This window comes from Fundulus heteroclitus, unplaced genomic scaffold (genome assembly GCF_011125445.2).
Source record: "Fundulus heteroclitus isolate FHET01 unplaced genomic scaffold, MU-UCD_Fhet_4.1 scaffold_71, whole genome shotgun sequence".
Classification (NCBI taxonomy): domain Eukaryota; kingdom Metazoa; phylum Chordata; class Actinopteri; order Cyprinodontiformes; family Fundulidae; genus Fundulus; species Fundulus heteroclitus.
The window spans coordinates 391,474-414,603 of NW_023397154.1; the positions used below are offsets into that span (position 1 = coordinate 391,474).

Below are 23,130 nucleotides of genomic sequence, written 5' to 3' on the forward strand. Positions count from 1 at the left end.
GGTTTGTCCTTCATGGAGACAGCAGAGTAAAACCAGTCGTGTGCTTACAGATCAGCCACAGTAGAGATGTTTCCTCCATGCTGCTGCTTGGTGATCTGAGATCTGATCTGTGATCAGCTCAGCAGCTCCTCCTCCTCTGTGGTTCTCAGTGTTCTGCTTTCATCTCTGCTCTGAGGAAACCTTCTCTGTGAACCATCACCTGTTTTCTGCTTTAACCACTGATCTGACTTCAGATAATGAATAAACTGTGGCTTCACATCAACTCTCCTCTCAGCGCTAAACTCTCTGCACTTTGGTTTCCTCTCAGATACAGAAAAGATAATCTGAAACAAAAAGATGTGAGAATAGAAACAAGAATCACTTTTAGTGCATTAAACTTTGTTACTCTTCCAGCAGCTCCTGGATTTATCAGTCGGCTTCTGGCTTTAATAAAACTGAAGATTTGTTCTTTAATAGAAACAAACCCAGAGGATGTTTAGTGTCTATAAGTTGCTGAGTTTGTGGGTTTCTCACCTCTGTTCCTGTATGTGAGAGTTTCCTGGTCTGAGCTGCAGAGCAAAGCTCTCAGAGCCTCTGACATGTAGTGGTCCACAAAGAGGAAGAGGAGCTTTTTACTGTCTGCCAACCTGCTGCTGGTCTCATTTGATCCAGCTGCAGAATGGAGGGAACATCTGTCCACAGGCTGCTGGGTGAGTCCCATCTGCTGGATGTGTGTTGGTGTGGAAATGTTGAGAGACCATCACTGCTGCTTCCCACAGCAGAGCGCTGATTAAAGCTCCAACTAACCTGAGAGTCATTTCTCTGCAGCTCTCATCTCTCTGCTGAGCTGCTCAACAAACCAAGGTTAGAAACTGCTTCTGTCACTGTTTCAGTCTGACTGACTCCACAGAGACGCTCCTGCAGGAATTAGAAACTATTTAACCTGCTTTCTTCCTCCCAGCTGCTCTGACTGTGAGTCCCAGCAGATCTCAGTTCTTTGAAGGAGACTCTGTGTCTCTGAGCTGTGAGGAGGACAACAGCTCTGCTGGATGGACTGTGAGGAGGAACACAACCAGAGGAACCAGGACTCAGTGTGGAGATGGATGGGGGAAACCAGCTGGTTCTACCTGCACCATCAGCAGCCTCTACAAACATGACAGTGGAGTTTACTGGTGTGAGTGGAGAGAGGGAGCAGCCAGCAGCAGCATCCAGCTCACTGTCACTGGTAAGATCAGACTGTGGAGTTAGTGTTGATGAAGCTGTGTGGAAATGGATGAAATGCTGTAGTTTGTCTCTGTGTTGAGGTGGATCAGTGATCCTGCAGAGTCCTGTCCTCCCTGTGATGGAGGGAGATGACGTCACTCTGAGCTGTCACACAAAGACCGCTCCCTCCAACCTCCCAGCTGCTTTCTATAAAGATGGCTCCCTCATCAGGACTGAGCCTGCAGGTCACATGACCCTCCACCATGTGACCAGCTCTGATGAAGGCCTCTACAGGTGTAGCATCAGCGCTCATGGAGAGTCTCCATCCAGCAGGATCTCTGTCTCAGGTCAGCAGCTTTGCTGTCATTTCAAAACTCACTTATTTCACTCAATCATCTAAACAGGAAGGATTCATTTTACAGTAAAACCTCCAACCTCAGCTCCACCCACCAGTGAAGCTCCACCTTCTACCTCAGCCTCCCTCCAGGTCAGGCTGGTCTGCCACCTGGTGGTCTTCTGTCCGTACTTCATCTCCACTCTCCTCCTGGTGTCTCTATATCAGCACAAAGTCTCAGGTAAAACTGAATTATGTGTCTGATTAATTTCGTCTTGTGTTAAAAAGTTATCCTCATTTTCTAACTTCCTTTAACAGGAAGTGATGTGCCAGTGTCTCCAGCAATGACTCCACCCATCCAGGCTGAGCAGGGATTGAATGATGTTTATGATGGTGACAGAGCATTATTTCTGAATAAAACTAATTCTTTTCTGATTGAATAAATATGGTGCTATGAACTGAGAAATCACAGTTTGATGAAGCTCTTCTGTTTTTTTTTTTTTTTTACCAGTTCAGCAGCAGATCCAGCAGTAGACTCGGTAGATATGAGCGGATCATTTAGGAAGTTTTAAGAAAACTTGTGATTTTTATATTTACCCATTATACATGTTTCTCACTGAGATCCAACATCTTATTTTCAATAGAGATCTGTTTTAATAATACTACAGAAAAAGATAAAATAATAACATGAACATCTCCTCCTTTGATCAAGCCTTGATCAGAGGAGATGATGTTGTCGTCTCTGATCAGAAATCCCAAATCCCAAAACTGATGGTTGCTGACTGTTGTTGGTGAAACAGAACATTATTGATGGTAAAACAGCAGGTCATGATGGTCTACCAATCCAGTTTTATAGAATATTTTAAGACTATTAAAGATCTTACTGTTAAAAATGTAAATGCAACCCTTTATCCTTTTTTAATTGCTGTAGTGGTCAATTTGATGATGAAACCAGGCTGGCCTCCCACTACAGTGTTTTACATTTTAACTAAAGCCTACTGCTTTAAGACACAAAATTAACTATAAAGGGTCCTTATATTTTTCACCTGGTTCAAAGCAATAAGAAAATTTTCATGCCAAAACTCTCAGGAATTTCACAATATAAAGCAAGTCCCTGAAATATTCCATGAAAATTTGATAAGAGCAATAAGACTATAAGATCTTTGACTTTTCAATGTTTTTACTGGTCGTGCTGATTTGTTCAGAAAACCAGAGATGTTCCTCGTGGTCAATGTTCTCATGACTGGCTGTGGACCTCCTGTCTGGGACAACTGCAGCAGATCTGAGCCTCACTGGTGGAGGATTGTAATGGGTAGACAACAGGACTACCTTCTTTACTGCCAGTGTGATCTTTTGTTGAAGGGCATTTCTTTCAGTTTTCTTGGGTTACTACATTGGATTAAATTGTTTAGATGGTTCCTCTGTGATATGATTGGCAGCTCAGTGTCCTCATCAATATGTTTAAAGAAGGCGAGATAGGAACAGTCAGGGTTCAGTTTTTGCCTGTCTCACCATGGACAGTTGCAGCATTTTCTGCCTCCCATGCTGCCTGGCTTCACTCCACTCTAATCACCTCCACCTGCCATCAGTAATCAAAGGGAACTGATTCCACCTGTCAACTCACCTATACAAACTCTCCTCAGTCAGCTTTTCCCCGCCGGATCGTCTTTATCCAAGCCTCGTTCCTGCCAAGTGTTACATCCATCTGCCAGCCAGTATGTCCACATCTGCCAGTCAGAGCTTCCCACGTCTGCCAGTCGGAGCTTCCCACTTCTGCCTGATAGAACTTTCTACACCTGCTGATCACTCTCTCTCTGCTGCACTACCGGCTCCTCCTCAACCCAATAGCTCCAAGATTTCTCTCTGCTGTGCTGCCAGCTCTGCCTCAACCCCAGCGCTCTCCCACCTGCTCTGGAGGCTTCCTGGTTCCTCAGCACAGCACCCGCAGTCCTCCAGTACTCTCTCCGGTCCAACTTCAGCTCCAGCCATCTGCATCATCCCTCCACAGCTGCCTGCTACAGTCCTCTGGTTCCTACCTCCACTACTCATCCCTCTCAATAAAGAATCTTAAAACGTGGTTTCGTGTGTGGCTGAATTCGGGTTCAACTACCTAAACCCTGACAGGAATCTGTTAAGGGAATCCCACGTGCTAAAGTAGAACTTTCTGATTATCTGGATGGAATCTTGTTTCCTGAAGATCTTTCTCGTCCAAAAATCTTCCTCAGTTCAGAACATGGTTAGAAGGAACAGGCTCATCCATTGTAATCAGATCAATGACCAAAAGGGACATTCAGGTCACTAAAGAGGAAATTATGCCATGAGAGTAACTGGCCCAGATTTTTTTTTTGCTCATTGTTGTTGCTTGATGATCCAAACATGTCCTAACGACACCATGTGAATACTTTTGGTCACATATTCTAAGGTGTGAATTGTTGAAAAACCATTAATAGATTCCTTTACTCTTCTCTCGAACCACCTGTCTTCTGGGTCCAAAATCTTTAAACTGCATCTTCAAATGACTGTCACTTGTCTTGACCCTCACCCACATATGAAATGACGGCGTTCTTCCATTTCATTTCATCTTGAGACTGAGAAATTCTGGAAAGAAAATCAAGAACTGACACCAGAACCTGAAGGAGAACATGAGAACCTCCAAGATGCCTTTACTGACCCTCACTGACGCCCTGCTTCTTCTTCTTCTTCTTCTTCTTGATTTTTTTATTGGCGGTTGGCAAATAACGTTTAGGTGAGCATTACCGCCACCAACTGGTATGGAGTGTGGACCGCATGACAAAAAAATAAATAAATAAAAATAAAAAAAAAACAAAAAAAAAACTATATCCTATTATACAACCTACTCTGTTTCAAAAACTCAAATATGACCTGGTATCCTCTGCTTCCTGATTCCTTTCGCAATAAATCAACAATATCAAGTTTAATTTTCATGTTACTAAGTTTACTTGTCAACCTGTTTCTCTGAATCCAATATTTATTACAATTCAAAATGACATGTTCCACAGTCTCATCTTCCCCACAGTCACATTTCCCTGTCTGATGTTTACCTATCAAAAATAATGATCTATTCAATCCAGTGTGTCCCATTCTAAGTCGTGAAATAATTATCTCTTCTCTCCTGTTCCTTTCTGTTATTCTCATTTGTCCTATTCTCTTTTGTATTTTATAAAGCCACCTTCCTTTCTTTTCTTCATCCCATAACTTTTGCCACCTATCTTTGGCTTTTTGTTTAATTATACCCTTTATTTCTGTTATACCAAAACTAACATTAATATCTACCCTTACCTTATTTGTACTCTCCTTAGCCATTCTGTCTGCCATTTCATTTCCTTTAATCTCGTTATGTGCCGGAACCCAAACAAAATTTACTACTAACCCCATCATATTTATTCTGTAAAGCGTTTGTTGTATTTCAATTAATATATCAGGTCTACTGTCTGACTGATTATTTTGCAAACTGATTAATGATGAACTAGAATCTGAGCAAATGATAGATTTTAATGGTCTTACCTCTTCCACCCATTGAACTGCTAAAAGCAAAGCTAGCATTTCTCCTGTATACACTGAAACTCCATCACTAATCCTTTTTCCTATCTTAATATGAAACTGTGGTATTATAAATGCTATCCCTACCCTATTAGATGTATTTTTTGATGCATCTGTATATATTTGTATATAATTATAATATTTATTTAAGTGTTCTAATACTATATATTTATTCATAATATGATATTTTTCTTTTTCCTTCTTTTCTAATAATGCAAGATCAACTTTAGCATCAGGAAGTATCCAAGGTGGTATTGTTGTTAACGGAACTGTCTGACATATATCTAACTGATTTAAATTCATTTCATTGACTTTATTTTTTATTACCCATCCAAAGCTCTTTAATTGTTTCTTTTCTTTTTCCCATCCAGGTTTAAGCACCTCTAGTGTTGGATGATCCTTCCTTTGCCCCTGTAAATTTGACCAGTAGTTTAATGATAATTGATCCCTTCTAATTTTAAGAGGCATTTCTCCCATTTCAACCTGTAATGCTGCTGTTGACGATGTTTTAAAAGCTCCAGTACATATTCTTAAAGCCTGATGTTGAATAATATTTAACTTATGTAGATTTGTATCTGCTGCTGAGTTATAGACTATACATCCATAGTCAAGTACTGACCTGATTAACCCAGTATAAATTGCTTTTAATGATTTTCTATCAGCTCCCCACTCTGTTCCAACTAAACACCTCATTATATTTAGCACCTTTCTACATTTATCGATTATTTTTTTAATGTGCACCCCCCATGTCATTCTTTCATCAAACCACATCCCAAGAAATTTAAATTGTTTAACTCTTTCCAAATCCTGACCATATAATTTTAAGTTAGCTTTTCCATCAACTCTTTTTCTTGTAAAAAACATTATTTTAGTTTTCTCTACAGAAAATTTGAATCCCCATTTATATGACCATTTTTCTACAACTGCAATTGCTCCCTGAAGTTTCTTTACAATAAATTCCAAGTTTCTTCCTCTTTTCCACATTGCTCCATCATCTGCAAATAATGAGAATCCCATTCCACCCTCTATTTCTTTAAACATATCATTAACTATCACTGAAAATAATAACGGACTTACTATACTTCCCTGTGGTGTCCCATTTTCTATTTTCAAACTCTCAGAATAATCCTTCCCTATCCTCACTTGTATTTGTCTTTCTTCTAGAAAATTTTTAATCCATCTAAACATATGACCATTTATCCCCATTCTTCTAATTTTAATTAATAACCCTTCCCTCCACATCATATCATATGCTCTCTCAATATCAAAAAATACTGCCACGACACTCTCTTTATTCACCTGTGCCTTTCTAATTTCATGCTCTAAGCATAAAACTGGATCCATTGTACTTCTACCTCTCCTGAAACCACTCTGATAAGATGATATAAGTTGCTTGCTCTCCATATAATATATTAATCTTTCATTTATCATTCTCTCCATTATTTTACATAAGTTAGATGTTAAAGCTATCGGCCGATAATTTCCTGGTTTTGTCTCATTTTTCCCTGGTTTTCTAATTGGAATAATTACAGCTTCCTTCCAACTCTTTGGCAATTCCCCATCTTCCCACACCCTATTATACATTTCTAATAAAATATTTTTAGAATTTTCACTTAAATTACTAATCATAATATAATAAATGTTATCTTTTCCTGGAGCTGATAATTTATATTTTTTAAAAGCCCTATTCAGTTCTGTTATTGTAAAAGACATGTTCAACGGTTCGTTTTTATCTTCTATTTGCTGTAATAAATACTTGTTTTCTAAAATAGTCTTTTCTCTTCCTTTTTTTCCTTCTTCACTAATATTTTCAGAGCTATGAATTTTAACAAAAGTATTTACTAACATTTTTACCTTTTCTCTGTCAGTAACTGCTGTTATTTCTCCATCATCTAATATTGGATATCCACTCACTCTTTTAATCCCATTCATCCTTTTAATTGTTGCCCACACCTTAGAAATATCTGTCTCCCTTCCTACTGAATTACAGAAACTCCTCCAATACTCTCTTTTTGCATTTTTAATAATTCTTCTTACATTTGCTTGTAATTTCTTGTAGTTATTCAGATTCTGAAAATTGTGATTTCTTTTTAATAATTTGAAAGCTTAATTTCGTTTCCTGATAATCTCCTTACATTCTGATGTCCACCAGGGCACCAAACTTCTTTCCCTTCCCCCACCTTTCTTCCTTATAGCCTGATTAGCAGCTTCTAAAATAGCTTTACATATAGAAAAATTGATTTCATCAATACTACTGTTCATATCCACTTTTAACATTTTCATTTCACTACTGTTCCTAAATGTTTCCCAATCTGCTGACTTAAAACACCATTTCTTTACCCCTTTTATACAATACCTTTCTATATTTAACTTTATTTCAATCACAATAGGATAATGATCACTTCCTATAGTTGTTTTATTAATTACTTGCCATAAACAAACACCTGCTATAGAATTTGAAACTAATGTTAAATCAATTGCTGACTCTGTGTTATCTCTAACATTAATTCTTGTTCCACTTCCATCATTTAGACAAACCAAATTTTTAACATCCATTATTTCTTCTATTATATCCCCATTTTGATCATTATGATGACCCCATAGTGTACTATGCCCATTAAAGTCCCCACACCATATAACCTTACCCTCTAAATACACCCCAAGTTCCTCCATTAAATCTATTGAAAGTCTTTTACATGGATTATAGAAATTGATTATTTTAAATGACCCATTTACTGTCCAAATTTCTGTAACTATGTATTCTAACTCTCTTCCTTTAGCCAGTAGTCTAAATTGAATTCCCTGTTTTACGAATGTTATACACCCTCCTCCAGATCCACCCTCTCTGTCTCTTCTAATGCTTTCATATCCTTTTATAACAAAATCAAGATTTGGTTTAAGCCAAGTTTCCTGAATACATAAAATATCTATATCTTCTTTAAATTCTCTAACAAATCCTTTAAACTCTTGTCCGTTTGCAATAAGGCTTCTAGCGTTCCATTGTAAGATTTTCAGTTTTTGTCTTCATGTCCTCCTGCCCCTAGCCTCTTATTTATGTGTTCCCAGGATACGTCCTTTATACCAAAAAACCTCTCTGCCCCTTTCACAATTATTTTGATTTTTTCTGTTTTTTGCTTAACTTGATCTGTACAATTTATGACATATGCAATGAACAACAATATCTTTTCAACTGTTAGCACATTTTCAGTTCCACTCTGTCTTTGTTCTGGTGTTGGATTTGGTTGAACTTTCCTTATCACTTCTTTTGGCTTCACTCTTTTAGCAGCTTCTGCATAACTTATATTATTGGTGACTTTAACTTGTTCGATTTCCATTGCTTTTCTTCTGACCTCACATCCTCCATAAGTCACTCTGTGTTGCCCTCCGCAATTACAGCAAGTATCCTTCCCATTTTTACATTCTTCATAGCTATGCTCTCCTCCACACTTTGGACATCTTTGTTTTCCCCTACATGCTGCTGCGATGTGTCCATATCTCTGGCATTTATAGCACCTGAGAGGCGGAGGGATATATGGTCTCACAGGAAAGCACATACACCCAACTTTTACCCTTTCAGGAAGAACATTTGTTTGAAACTCCAGCATTACTGATAGACTTTCCATTCTTTCACCTTCAACTGTTCTCATCAACCTTTTAATTTTACTTACTTCTCCTCCATAAATACTTCTTCGGAACTTTTCTAGATCTTCCTCCACTGGAATACCTGTAATCACCCCTCTTACTACTTTATCCTCTCCCACAATCTTTACCTGAGTAATCATTTTTTTACAAATACTTTGGGTGCTCATTACTTTATTTTTCTGTTCTTCATTCCTCACTGTAACCAACAGATTCCCATCTCTAAGTATCTTAGCGAATGTCAGCTCTCCAAACTTCTTTTTTAATTCTCTCGACAAAGCCAACGGACTAAGATGAATACCTTCATCCTCCTTTCTAAACTTTATTATTAGTTTAGCTTCCTCCCGAACTATTCTCTTACACCCCACATTATTTTCATCCGAACTGTTTCCTTCCAGACTCCGTTTACTACTTTGTGTCTCTGACACATTTCCTTCTCTTCTCTCTCTTCCCGACCCTCTACTACCACGCACTGGAGTCCAGTCTCCTAAATCCATCTCATCATCTCCTTCATCCTCAACCTGAGACGCCATAGCAGTCCAGTCACAAACCAGTTTTTACCAACCGCACACGTTCAGCAACTTTGTGTCAATTCTGCTCCGTCTATTCAAATTCCGCTCCAAGCCAGCTGTCGACTTCCTCTACCGTCCGCACTCCTGCCGGAGCCTCAGAGATCCTCTCATCTGGCCCTCTGACGCCCTGCTCCTGGTCTCAGCTCCTTAAGAAGACACCTAATTAGCTGGGACGCGAAACACCTGCCTGTCACACCCTGCAGAGAAGAGAGAGACAGACCAGGCCCGAACCAGGACCAGCAGTATGACATTTAGTCCTTATAATGGAAATGTTATCAAATCTTTCCCCAAATAAAAAATAAAGATAGTTTTTCTACATTAATGTAAATGTATTAATTACCAAATTGCTGGCTCATTGTATATTAAACTGACTACTGTAGCTTTACGGAGCCCCCAAAAGGCCACAGAGATGAACATCAAAATTATTTACCCAGGTACGCCTCAAATAATTCTGATAAAGCTTTCTGGCACCTTAATCTGGAAAATTACGAAACCAACAATTTAGTCATTCAAAAAGTTTCAGTACTATGTACCAGAAAAATTAATATTAATTTTACAGTTTGACAAAGAGAAAATATTACATTTAGCTTAGTGTGATTGACTAAAAGATTTAGGATGATCTTTAGAACTGTAGAAAAAATAGAGTGTTGATATAATCTGCTCAATTCAAAATAAATGCTCAGTGGTGACATCATCTTAATCGTTGTCTAATCCCTGATCACTGTGGATGGGTGGAGCCATCACCATGGAAACAGGAAGGTCACTTCCTGCTGATGGAGAAAGTGAAAAAAATAGATAGAAGTATTGATTACTTTAGATTTAATTGTCAGTCAAGCATTGATTGATTATCCAGACAGAAAATGAGTCTGTTACCTTTGTGGGAGATTATTTAACTATTGAACCTTAAAAAAGAAAGAAGACTCGGAGAGAAATCGTTCCTCTGTCTATTGCCAACGAGAACTTTAGTTACAACTCACACGTACAATGGGTATGAGCAAAAGTTCTAAAGTACAATACCGTGAACAGACCTTTATAAGTCACAGATGTGTGTGACAATGTAGCTCCCTGTGTGCTCTGTGTCGATACAAAGACACCAAGAGGAGAGAGGAGATGAAGTACGGACAGAAGACCACGAGGTGGCAGACCAATCTGACCTGGAGGGAGGCTGAGGCAGGAGGTGAAGAAGTGGGCGGAGCTAAGGTTGAAGTTTTTTCTATGGAGAGAATCTGATCAGTTCACTGTTGTAGTAAAAAATTTAGAGTGACCAAGAGGTAAAAACGCACTGCAAACTACGATACAAATTTTCACTTGTAGAAACAGGGATCTTTTTTTAGGCACATGTTTTGTGTGACTCATGAACTGACTCACTATGATCTTATTCAACTTAAACCTATCGCTTACTCATTTTCCAAGTTCTCTGTAACAACTTTCTGCTGCGGCGTGTACTGTATCGTTTTGAAAGAGTTCCTCAGAAACCCCCTGCACAAAAGTAGAATAAGTACGTAAGTAATGACTAAAAACTAAATAAATAATCAAGATGTGACTGGTCACCAGGTCAATTAAAGCACCACTAAGCTTAATATATCCTCTTCTAAGTCCCTCTAATGATAATCTAACTTTTTCTGAAACGATTGAGAAGCTGTCTTGCGGCTCTGTTCTTGTTCTTGCGCTAAGACAAACACCTTTACGGCAACCCAGTGTAACGCCATTCGCATCAATAGCCGTGTTACGAATCTGCTCATTATGAGCGACTTCTGACTTTTTTAAAATTTTGTGAGTCCCAAGTCCTGGTTTATGGGTCTTGTTTATGACCGTGAAGTCACTTACTTGGGCAACAAAATAAGCAATGTTGCACAAGCGGCCCTTGCAAATTACTTAGTACTGCTTTAAATAACCCTAAAACTCAACTGGTGGTGATTTTTGGCAATACGGGCTCTTCTCCAGAGCGGCAGTAAGGTCAAGGTTGGTCAAGAGCACCAGTTTAAAGAAATGCATATTTTCATCTCTCAGGTGCGTCCCGATTTATTTTCTTTTGGCATCTTTTCGTGTGCAGCAAACCTTCCTCTTCTGGCTGCGGAGAGAAAGTCTTTTAGGAGTGGGGGCCCAGAAAAAGGGGCTCACCCAGGACAGAATTTATGCAAAAAACTTCCTATGTACACAATCTTTCACATGGAGCGGATGGGAATCACTGGGGCTGTTTGCTAGCAGCTCTGACCAGAACAGTTCTGAGGCCTTTTATGAGGGTTGTGACAAAATGTTTGTTACTATAGATTACTATAGATTACTACTATATAAACAGTTTTGAGCTTCTCTATTCTGCGGGTGATTTCAAGGAGGATTAGTTCAATTGCATAGCAACAAGTGTCTGTTTTTGCTAAATAGTCCTGAAATAGCATGAAGGAGAAGAACAAGATGATAAAAAGAAGAAGTGGTGAGTAATTACAATATGATGTTAGCAACTTCAATAAGCTTTAGACCAGGGTTCACCAATCTTTTTGAAACTGAGAGCTACTTCATTGGTGTTGTGTCATACGAAGGGCTACCAGTACTGACCTTTGAACTGGAAGAGTCGGAGTTCACCTAAACTTTATTTAAAATAAAAAAGTTATAGATATTGTTGTTTTTAAATCTATATAAACACAAGTGTAGATAAACAGAGAGAGGCATATAATGAAATAAAGTTTTAGATGCAGCTCACTGGCGGGTTGTACTGTTTTTAGAACAGGCTCGAGGGTCCCACGTGTGGCCCTCAGGGGCTACTAGGAGCCTGCCGGCCCCATATTGGTGACTCCTGGTCTAGATGAATGCCAGCACATTACACTGTTAAAAATGTTCTGAGCCCACCTGCCCCCGCCCATCCTCAAGACCTTCTACAGAAGCACCATAGAGAGCATTCTGACCAGCTGTCTCACTGTGTGGGGTGGAGCCTGCAGTGCCGCCGACTGGAAGAATGTGAGGAGAGTGGTGAGGACAGCAGAAGGGATCATCCGGGCTCCTCTCCCTCCATCAAGGACATCTCATCACAGCGCTGTGTGTCCCGAGCCCGTAACATCATCAGGGACCCCTCACACCCCCACCATGGACTGTTCTCCCTGCTGCCTTCTGGGAAGAGGTTCCGCAGCATCCGCTGTAGGTCCTCCAGGTTCTGCAAAAGCTTTTTCCCGGTTGCCATCAGACTGTTGAACTGCTAGTGACTCTGGGCTGTCGAGGCCGAAAAACAGACTCTGTACCACATTCACATAACTGCACACTTACACATTTGCACATATGCTTCAGAATGCTGGACTGCAGAATGCTGGACTGCAGAAGCCACTAAATGGACTGAACTGCTGAAACCCAAAATGGACACTGCACCACATTCGCATAACTGCACATTTACACATTTGCACACATGCTTCATGCTGCTGAAATGCTGAAGCCACAAATGGACTCTGTACCACACGTGAATAGCACACTGTCTATTTCCCCTGCATTGTCTACATTGTTACATTGTCTTACATCGTTTACATTTGTATTGTTTACATAAATTGCTGCGGCATCTGGATACGTGAATAGCACACTGTCTATTTCCCATGCATTGTTTACATTGTTACATTGTTTCTCATTTCAATTGTTTACGTAAATCGCTGCATCTTTATCCTGAAAAATAGTGCAATCTACTGTGATGTTTAGAGTGATTTCTAGACTGACTTTTTTCAAGCTGTATGTAAACGAAATTTCGTTCTGTAAGCACTTTGTGCATACAAAATGACAATAAAGATATCTATCTCTATCTATTAGCATCAGGCTCAAAAGAGCTAGCAGGTTGCTTGCAGGGCTGCTGGAGCTAACTTCAGTTTTAGCTTCAAAACATAGTTAAAACACTGAAAAATATATGATACCCAAATTGTTTAATCTCACACCAACTTTCCCTGTTTTCTGTGCCAAACAGAATGCCTCTACCAGGATGTTTTGTGACAAGGTTGACATTCAAAGGGTGTTTTCAGCAGCACTTAACTGAACATTTTCTGGGGGAAGTTAGCCTCCCTGGACCGGGAGGCTTACTCTGGCTTGCGGTGATGAAGGCTGAGAAAGGCACTTATTTTGGATTGAATTACTTTGGGGAAACCCTGTCAGGCCTGCAGTGAGGCTTCACTCAGCACTGTCCTTGTATGGGGCCTATGAAGGCTACTCTCAGTCATAGCTGGGGCAGGCCCTGCTGGCTATAAAAAACATCTTATGCCGGATCTCTGTCCAGATTCTTCCTGCCAAACTAAGAGAAAGATCAGAGCTTGTTTTCAGTGACTCATTTAGCCAAAGGGCCAAATGAGTCAAAATGCAACTTTAAGGATGATGCCACAGAAACTTTTATCCAACCTTACTGTTCTACTTCAACCTTGGGTTGCAACTCAGTAGATGAGCTAGTAGATAATTTTCATTCTAAAGTCTCAGACATCATTGACTGCGTTGCTCCGACTAAAGTGAAAGTTTCTTCCGGGAAGAAAAAATCTCCTTGGAGAAATGCTCCAGCAGTTAGAAGTGAAAAAAGGGAGTGCTGAAAAGCTGAACGCAGGTGGAGAAAGAACAGACTTCAGGTTCACTATGACATCTATAAAGAGAGACTTTACAGATATAACTTACAACTGAAAAGGGCAATGGAATCTTTCATCTATGAGATCATCAAGAAAAACATCAATAATGCTCGTGTCTTATTTGCCACAGTCGACAGGTTAACAAATCCTCCTGTGTCCGTGACTTCCGAACTCCACTCTATCAGGGCCTGCAATGAATATGCTAACTTCTTGACTGAGAAAATCCTAAAGATCAGAGGATCAGTTTGTACATACATATCAAGTTCAGTAACAAAGTTGTCTCCAACTAGAATTGATCTTGACCAAATGTCCCATTTCAGCCAAATAAACTACAAAAGCTTAGAGGAAATTATTCAACAGCTAAGTTCCTCCTCCTGCTGCCGTGATGTTCTACCCACAGCTTTCTTTAAGAAAGTTTTGCCTGTCATAGCGTCTGAGTTGACTCAGATAATAAACACGTCCCTTCTGTCAGGTGTTTTCCCCAAGGGTCCATCCTGGTTCCCCTCCTCTTCAATATCTACATGCTCCCTCTAGCTCAGATCATAACAAACAACAACATCGGCTACCATTACCATGCAGACGACACACAGCTCTACATCATCATGTCACCAGGTAACTATGTACCAGTTCAACCACTGAGGAAATGTTTAGAAGAAATCAATGCCTGGATGTGACAAAATGTTCTTCAATTGAATAAAAACAAAACTGAAGTAATAATATTAGGACAAATAGAGGAGAGATCAAAAGTTTCTTGCTGAAGCATCCACAGCTGCTTCAGCAAGAAACCACCGATCACGCCTGAAATCTGGGTGTTGTGATGGACTCAGACCTGAACCTTCAAAAGCATCTAAAGACAATTACAAGGTCGGATTTCTATCACCTGAGGAACATTTCCATGATTAAAGGACTGATGTCTCAGCAGGATCTGGAAAAACTATTCCATGCGTTTTTCTGTTGTAGAACTGATCACATTTTTCATGCTACATTGAAATTAATCATGTTTTCATAACACCAATTTCCCATGCTGCTTCGATGCAGACCTTCTCCTGTCGGCTGTTGGCAATTAGCTCATTAGCGCCTCACATCGAAATATGGAGTTTGCAGCTCTGCAGCGTCTCACATTGAAATACGGAGCTAAAATTAACCAAAAACCACTTCTCCAACACAGTTGACCTCTCCAAAATGCGGAGCTGTGCATCGCACTAGTCTTTGGTACAGTGTGTCGACAGTACTGCATTGCAAAAAATGCACTCATTATATCTGATAACTTACATGGAAAGCAACATTAAAAATCTAAATAAACAACAAATGTAACAAAACAGAAAAAGCAGTGCAAGCATTTAATTAAACTAGGAGATTATTTCATAAGTGCACATTGATGGAAAAAGGCTTCTTTTAAAAATGTTGCCAACTTTGGAACAGTGCTTCTAATGGGTTTCTTTCTAGGGCTCCACAATTCCTAGCAATGCAAGGGAGAACCTCCCATGCAAATAAATACTACAAACATTGAAAATGGAAACATGAGCTTGTTGTTTGCTAATTATTTGGTGCTACAACTTCCAGAAGCTGTAGGTTTTGTTTGTGTCACGTGAACATATTTAAATATTATGTTGAGCACACCTTTTTGTCAAGTGTCACCCTTAAACACATTGAATCTGGTGCCAAACTGCACACAAATCTTTTAACACTTGTATCAAACCTCTGCTTAAGAAGAACCTCTAAAAGCATTTGATTCAAAATCCCCAAGCAAAGCCTACAACCAAGGATGATTTTTAAGGGTGCAAACATATTTGAAATGAGCAGCATTCTTTCCAAAGAGCTTATATTTTCCTTTTCAGCACATACAGATGGTGGGCGCCTTATTAAATTTCTTCTGAAATTTTCTATTTTTTTATAGTTTATTTTTCTTCCATCACCGTTAATACAGCCCGAACCGTAAGGTGTACACCCACAAACTATATCTCAAAACGTGCGTCTCGATGCCGTGAAGCGGAAAATTTGTACTTCACACCATTTCGAGTTACCACCCCAAAAAAACCCATAGGAATGAATGGAGTCGGGTAGAAAGAAAGCCTCAAAAAAACTCCAAACGACCATTTTCAACTCTGTACTGTATCGTCATGCTTTCACCTGCGAACACCATTTAACTTCCAGTTTGTAGATATATCTTTGAACTACTCAGAAGTGAAAACGGGATGCGGATATCTTTTATGGTTTTCTTACAGTTACTCCTCAAAGCTCATGTCTCTCCAGGACCTGTACGCCTCCAGGACTCAGAGGCGTGCAGGGAAGATTGTGGCTGATCCCTCGCACCCCAGTCACAGACTATTTCAGCCACTTCCCTCTGGCAGGAGGCTGCGGTCCATCAGGACCACAACCTCACACCACAAGAACAGTTTTTTCCCATCTGCTACCAGCCTTATCAACAAGGCCAAGAGCCACCCGTGAAACTGGACACTGTGTTTCTCCGTTGTTCAGGACTTACAAGTTTCTGCGTTACATTGACGCACAGTCTGCTGAGTGTATACAGCTTCTGTGTATATATCCTTTGCTTCTTATTTTACTGTATTCTTATTTTTTGTCTGCACCATCAATACCAAGTCAAATTCATTGTAAGTGCAAACCTACTTGGCAATTAAACCTGATTCTGATTGTGATTCTGATGCCCAAAAATCGGCAGAATCATCGTTTATAATGGAAGTCTATGGACGGAATTCCCCTACTGTCACAGTGGCCCACTTTGGCGTTTTCAAAGATTTCAAACTCCAAACAACTTCAGCTTACTCGCTCAATTTTCACTCTACGTACACAAATTATACATCAAAACGTAGGTATTTTTGTTTGAATTCAGGAAATGTAACCCTCATTATAGATTTTTTGTAAATCACCTCAGAGCGACACCAAGTCATAATCCTCCTCATTCATTTTCTATGGAGCCGTTTTGAAAAATCACACCTGAACATCCCAAACAACACATGTTTTTGCATTGCCGCTACTCCTAAACCGTTTGATGTACAGACATGTGACTTTCACACATGCATGTCCAGACCCTTCTGGCACTCACAAAAAAGGAGATTTGTGGATAACTGTTATGCTTTTGTCGCAGGAACAATTTGTTCGGGAGTAGCGAACGTGCAAAATCCTGAAAAAAGATCAGACTTCCTTTGCACCAAATGATCCACTTTTTTTACATCGTCGCTGTGCCTACACCGAATTTTGTACAAACATAAAAATAAGCATCATAGTCCTCAAAAGCCTGCTGATACTCACGGTGAAAGAATTATTTTGATATCTCTTATACTTTTTCAGCTAGATCGATTTGTTCGGGACCCTTTTTAGACGATTTCTGCTATACATAAAAAAATCCCCTTTATATCATAATTTTTTTCCGCCTCTATTAAAGTATTTCAAGCAAAAAAACATATATTGTCTTATTCCCCTATCCGTTACAAAATAAACGCAGAAATAATTACATCTCTATCATTTACGGTTGACGAAATATTGAGTATTGTTTGAGGCAAAGTATTCCATTCTAATCCAATTACACAGACTGACCCAGTCTCTGCATGCTGCAGACAGACAGCAAGTGTTAGTGAGTTTCAATGACAATGGAGCTATGCTGGCCAGAGGTTACTACAGGTCAGGGACAGGGACGTCTTCATCCAGTCAAGTGATTTTTTTGTATCAGTTTCCATTTTGAGGTTACCATGGCGACATTATAAACAAAAAACATGCAACATATTATTTTCTCCCTTTTTGAGGCACTTCCCAGTACAGGATTTGGACCAAACTAACAGAGTACCATCACCTAGTGATACTGAGCACAACTATGTAAGCGGGTAATGGTTAGCATGTTGCTAACCGGAAGTAGCTCTAGGAAGGTCCTACCAACTTCTGCTTGACAGAGTGTATATTTCCTTTACAGAGAAAGCTGCACAACAAATTTGGGCCATATCGGATAAAGCATGTCTCCACACACGCCAAAATCCCATAATCCACAATTCAATGCTCACTGCGGGGACTGTGATGAACGTAGGAATATGATATTTGCAAGGGTAACTCTTACGGGTAGAACGATACGCACCATGAGGCAGGCGCCTTCTTAAATTTCTTCAGAAATTTTCTAGTTAGGCGACTGCCATGCAAATGCATGGGCAGTGCCTATTACTATGCACCTAATAAGGGTTTCTTTATTTTTATTTTATTTTCTTCCGTCACTGTTAATACAGCCCGAACCGTAGGGTGTACACCCACAAACTATATATCAAAACGTGCGTCTTGACGCTGTGAACCGGGCTATTTGTACTTCACGCCATTTTGAGTTACCATGGCGACAAAATTAGTGAAAAACCACCCCTGAAACAAAGCTAAACTCCAGATAATGCATGACCGTATATGGAGCTGGTCTTTTGTACAGTGGTTTAGTTCTGGTATTGGCAGTGAAGAGGTCGCAGGATCACTACCCGGTGTGGCAAGTTTAGAAAATTACTTTTTCAAAACGTGCGTCTTCATCCAGTCAACTGCTGTTTCTGTATCAGCCGCCATTTTGAGTTACCATGGCGACTTCATGAACAAAAAACATGCAAAATCGCATTTTCTCCCTTTTTGAGGCACTTTCCAGTACAGCATTTGGACCAAACTAAAAGAGTACCATCACCCTGTGATACTGAACACAACCATATTAGCGGCTAATGGTTAGCATGTTGCTAACCAGAAGTAGCTCTAGGAAGGTCCTACCAACTTTTGCTTGACAGAGTATGTATTGCTCCACAACAAATTTGGGCCATATCGGATAAAGCATGTCTATTTTATGAGGTGTCAAATATCCATTTTTGACCCCTTTTTTGGAGTCAAAAATGTCTGCAGCTACATGCTCAAGACATGCTCCACAGACACCTGTGGTGAACGTAGGAATATGATATTTGCAAGGGTAACTCTTACGGGTAGCACAATACACACCACGAGAAAGGCGCCTTCTTAAATTTCTTCAGAAATTTTCTAGTTTAAATTGTTCTTCTTCTGAAATCTCCCTGAAACATCTGCTGCCTCTCTTTGAAGCCTCAGCTGAGCAGATCTGAAGAAGTAGAGATGCACATACTGGATGCTCACACATAAACAATATTTGAAGGACAGCCACGGAAAGAGAAACATTATAGCTGCTTCTCTGGCCTGGTATTCATCTAAAAGCTGAACATTATGTATAATCAGCAGGAAAGGGACTTGTCAATGTTTATTTATTGAACCACCTACATTGGTTGAAGAGTGACTGAAGGGATCTTTAGGTTTCTGCCACCATTGGTCTATATATGTAATATCTAAGCAACATTATTTAAAAGGTAATCTTGAAAGCCTTCAGTAAGGTGGCGCTCAGAACATGTTTGATCACTTCTCAGCAGAGTCACCACCTCAATGATCTTCTGAGGTTTGAGTGTGACTGTAATCCTGGGGGCTTCACTCTGCAGGACTGAGGGTTAAGGGGAGCACCTGGTGGTCAAACCTTAGCTCCTGGGGTTTAATCTGGCCTAGTATGAAAAGCTGCAAGCTCACATCAGTTAGGAGGAATGTTGATTTCGGGTGACATAGGAGTCAGTGGTGGCCGAGGGTGGGGACCTGGGTGTGTCAATTCCCAGCATCACAATCTGGTTCTAGGGGCCTGTAATGTTACACCATCAGCAAGAAATAAATAATTGATACTTCATTCATCTCACAATGGAGAAAAAAACGGCCTGAGCAGATGTGTGAGGTTGAGTTGTACCAGAAAGACACATCTGGAGATGCAGCTTGCACTCTAGAACTGAGGCCTGGAGGGGGTTTCCATGCAGACTGTCTCTTACAGCAGTGTTACTCCAGCAGAGAGGTGTAGAGGTGGTATGGAAGTTACTCACAAACCCCAAGCTGAGTTCCTTGGTGTTAGAGGTTTCTCTGGTGAGAAAGAGGGTCCACTCTCTTCCACTACTTTACCTTCTCTGAATTGGCAGCCAGGAAAAAAAATAAAAAAGCATCACTGCCTCCAACTAGATGAGGACTTAAAAATGTAAAACAGACATTAGACACTATGGACCTCTGTAGATTATCTTTCTTAGCGTTGCCCGGCATAACTTTACTCCATCAGACCTACTATTTTTCTCTCTGTCATACTACATCAGCTCCTCCTGAACTGTTATTTGAACAATGTTGGTATTTAATTGATTTCTTGGTCTTTCAGTGTCACTGAAATGTGAATCATGTAACCAAATTCTAAAATATTTAAATGCTAAATGGCTAAAGTTCAGTGTGAGATATACAAGACAGCAACATTTTTCAGCAATTTATTGATATATTTTTAAATCATATTTCAAGAAGCCTTATAACACAAACTAAACCAGTCGATATGCAGTTATATAAAGCCCAGTTCAGTCCAAAATCATCTCGTGAGATTCAGACACAACTGCAACCATTTCAGTTGATTTGCGGTCTAAAGCTGCAGTTCCACCGGCCCTCCTGGTTTTTACCCGTCTGACTCGACTCCTCCCTACTATGATTACCTTAGCCCATTTTTGTGATTTGACCAGCCTAGAAAGGCCTGGAAGAGGGAAACACCTCCTGGTCGTTGCCTTAAACCCCCCTAACACACACACACCTGTTTACAACACTGAGCTTTTAAACAAAAATGCAATAAATGGTAGATGATAAAAAATAAATCAGTATAAATAAACTAGATAAAAGAAAAAAATCACAAACAACGTTTTTATAACTGTGTATGCAAGACTGTCTTGTATATTGTCCAGGAAGAATCTACCAGGATAAATATCTGGGTTACACATCTAATAATGAAATAAAGCAATATTCCCCTCCTCTACTATCTGCATTGAAGCTGTATTTGAGAGATAGACACAGGGGGAGAGAGGGAGAGCGTTTTAGCTTGTAAGCTTAGAGCCTCTCTGCTGAGGAGGTATCCAGGGGTTACCCGGGGTCCAAGCTCCCATTAGCGGCCACTAATTACGATAAAAGACGATGGAACTAGGCCTTAATACAATAAAGTCCAGTTCAGATGGTCACTTCTTCCCAGTCAGTAAATGTTGGTGATCTCAGGAAGTCATTATTATGAGTTCAGATGTTTTCCAAACTGGGAGAAGAGTGATGAGATGATCAGTTCAGAAGTGATGCTCTGTGGTGACATCATCATAATTCTCATCCAATCCCTGATCAGTCTTGGAGGATGGAGTCATCACCATGGCAACAAATAGGTCACTTCCTGCAGTCAGAGAAGGTTAGAAAGGAAGCAAATGGATAAAAGTTATCAACATGGAGAGATTTTTCTCTAACGGCGATCGATCGATCGATTGATTGATGGATTGATCAGACTGCTACCTGTGTCTCTCTGTCGATATAGAGACACCATGAGGAGAGTGGAGATAAAAAAGGGACAGAAGACCACCAGGTGGAAGAGCAGCATGAACACAAAGTGAGAAGCTGAGGCAGGAGGAGGAGATGTGGCGAAGTAGGGGCTTGTAGTTTGGCTTGTTGTAGGTTTAACTGGAGAAACAGTGAAATATAATCAGGTCAATATTTAGATTAAATATTTTGACAAACCAGAAGCAGGTTAAGACTCCTCTACCAGGGCTCTGTTAACACAAGATCATCACCACAGCAACAGGTTTAAATCAGCCAAGGAGCTGAGAGAAACCATCGGTGCTAACCAAACTGAATACCATGACATATGAAGATTGGCTGCACAAATACATCAGACTGTACCAAAATACAAAGAAAACTAAGTTAGATCTTCTGACCAAAAATCAGAGCTGCAATAAATCATCAGGAAGGTCAGGACTGTGCACCACGTGTCTTCATGTTAAACAACAGTGAAGCTGCTGACCTGAGACAGAGATCCTGCTGGATGGAGAGTCTCCACGACCGCTGATGCTACACCTGTAGAGGCCTTCATCAGAGCTGGTCACATGGTGGAGGGTCATGTGACCTGCAGGCTCATTCCTGATGAGGGAGCCATCTTTATAGAAAGCAGCTGGGAGGTTGGAGGGAGCGGTCTTTGTGTGACAGCTCAGAGTGACGTCATCTCCCTCCATCACAGGGAGGACAGGACTCTGCAGGATCACTGATTCACCTCAACACAGAGACAAACTACAGCATTTCATCCATTTCCACACAGCTTCATCAACACTAACTCCACAGTCTAATCTTACCAGTGACAGTGAGCTGGATGCTGCTGCTGGCTGCTCCCTCTCTCCACTCACACCAGTAAACTCCACTGTCCTCTATGAGGAGGCTGCTGATGTTACAAGAATAACCAGCTGGTTTACCCCATCCATCTCCACACTGAGTCCTGGTTTCTCTGGTTGTGTTCCTCCTCACAGTCCATCCAGCAGAGCTGTTGTCCTCCTCACAGCTCAGAGACACAGAGTCTCCTTCAAAGAACTGAGATCTGCTGGGACTCACAGTTAGAGCAGCTGGGAGGAAGAAAGCAGGTTAAATAGTTTCTAATTCCTGCAGGAGCGTCTCTGTGGAGTCAGTCAGACTGAAACAGTGACAGAAGCAGTTTCTAACCTTGGTTTGTTGAGCAGCTCAGCAGAGAGATGAGAGCTGCAGAGAAATGACTCTCAGGTTAGTTGGAGCTTTAATCAGCGCTCTGCTGTGGGAAGCAGCAGTGATGGTCTCTCAACATTTCCACACCAACACACATCCAGCAGATGGGACTCACCCAGCAGCCTGTGGACAGATGTTCCCTCCATTCTGCAGCTGGATCAAATGAGACCAGCAGCAGGTTGACAGACAGTAAAAAGCTCCTCTTCCTCTTTGTGGATCACCGCAACTTCTTTTTTAAATCAGCTTTCTTTACAGCCAAAGAGATTTTGAACTTTGATAGAATATGTCTAGTATTTCTTGACTCCTTCCCGTTGCTTGAAGACTTTGAACGTCAGTTTCCTCTTTTTGTCAGACCAACCCAGACTCCTACAGCATTTAGTAACACTATTTTAACCTGTTCCTCTTCTGAAATCTCCCCAAAACACCTACTGCTTCTATTTGAAGCCTCAGCTGAGCAGATCTAAAGAAGTAGAGATGCACATACTGGATGCTCACATATAAACAATGTTTGAAGGACAGCCACGGAAAGAGAAACATTATAGCTGCTTCTCTGGCCTGGTATTCATCTAAAAGCTGAACATTATGTATAATCAGCAGGAAAGGGACTTGTCAATGTTTATTTATTGAAACACCTACATTGGTTGAAGAGTGTCTGAAGGGATCTTTAGGTTCCTGCCACCATTGGTCTATA

At 40.5% G+C, this 23,130-nt stretch overlaps 2 protein-coding genes across 2 annotated transcripts; one reads left to right on the forward strand and one right to left on the reverse strand.

Moving 5' to 3' along the window:
• Nucleotides 1–916: 916 nt before the first annotated feature.
• On the forward strand, nucleotides 917–1,961 carry LOC118561758 (Fc receptor-like protein 5; the record flags this gene model as incomplete). Its single annotated transcript, XM_036133962.1, has 5 exons — nucleotides 917–924; nucleotides 957–1,204; nucleotides 1,284–1,529; nucleotides 1,623–1,757; nucleotides 1,835–1,961. Coding segments are annotated over 5 exons (762 nt in total), but the record flags the coding sequence as incomplete, so codon positions are not given.
• A 19,031-nt stretch (nucleotides 1,962–20,992) lies between these two features.
• On the reverse strand, nucleotides 20,993–22,307 carry LOC118561759 (Fc receptor-like protein 5; the record flags this gene model as incomplete). Its single annotated transcript, XM_036133963.1, has 4 exons — nucleotides 20,993–21,093; nucleotides 21,210–21,374; nucleotides 21,715–21,960; nucleotides 22,040–22,307. Coding segments are annotated over 4 exons (780 nt in total), but the record flags the coding sequence as incomplete, so codon positions are not given.
• Between the last annotated feature and the right edge of the window lie 823 nt (nucleotides 22,308–23,130).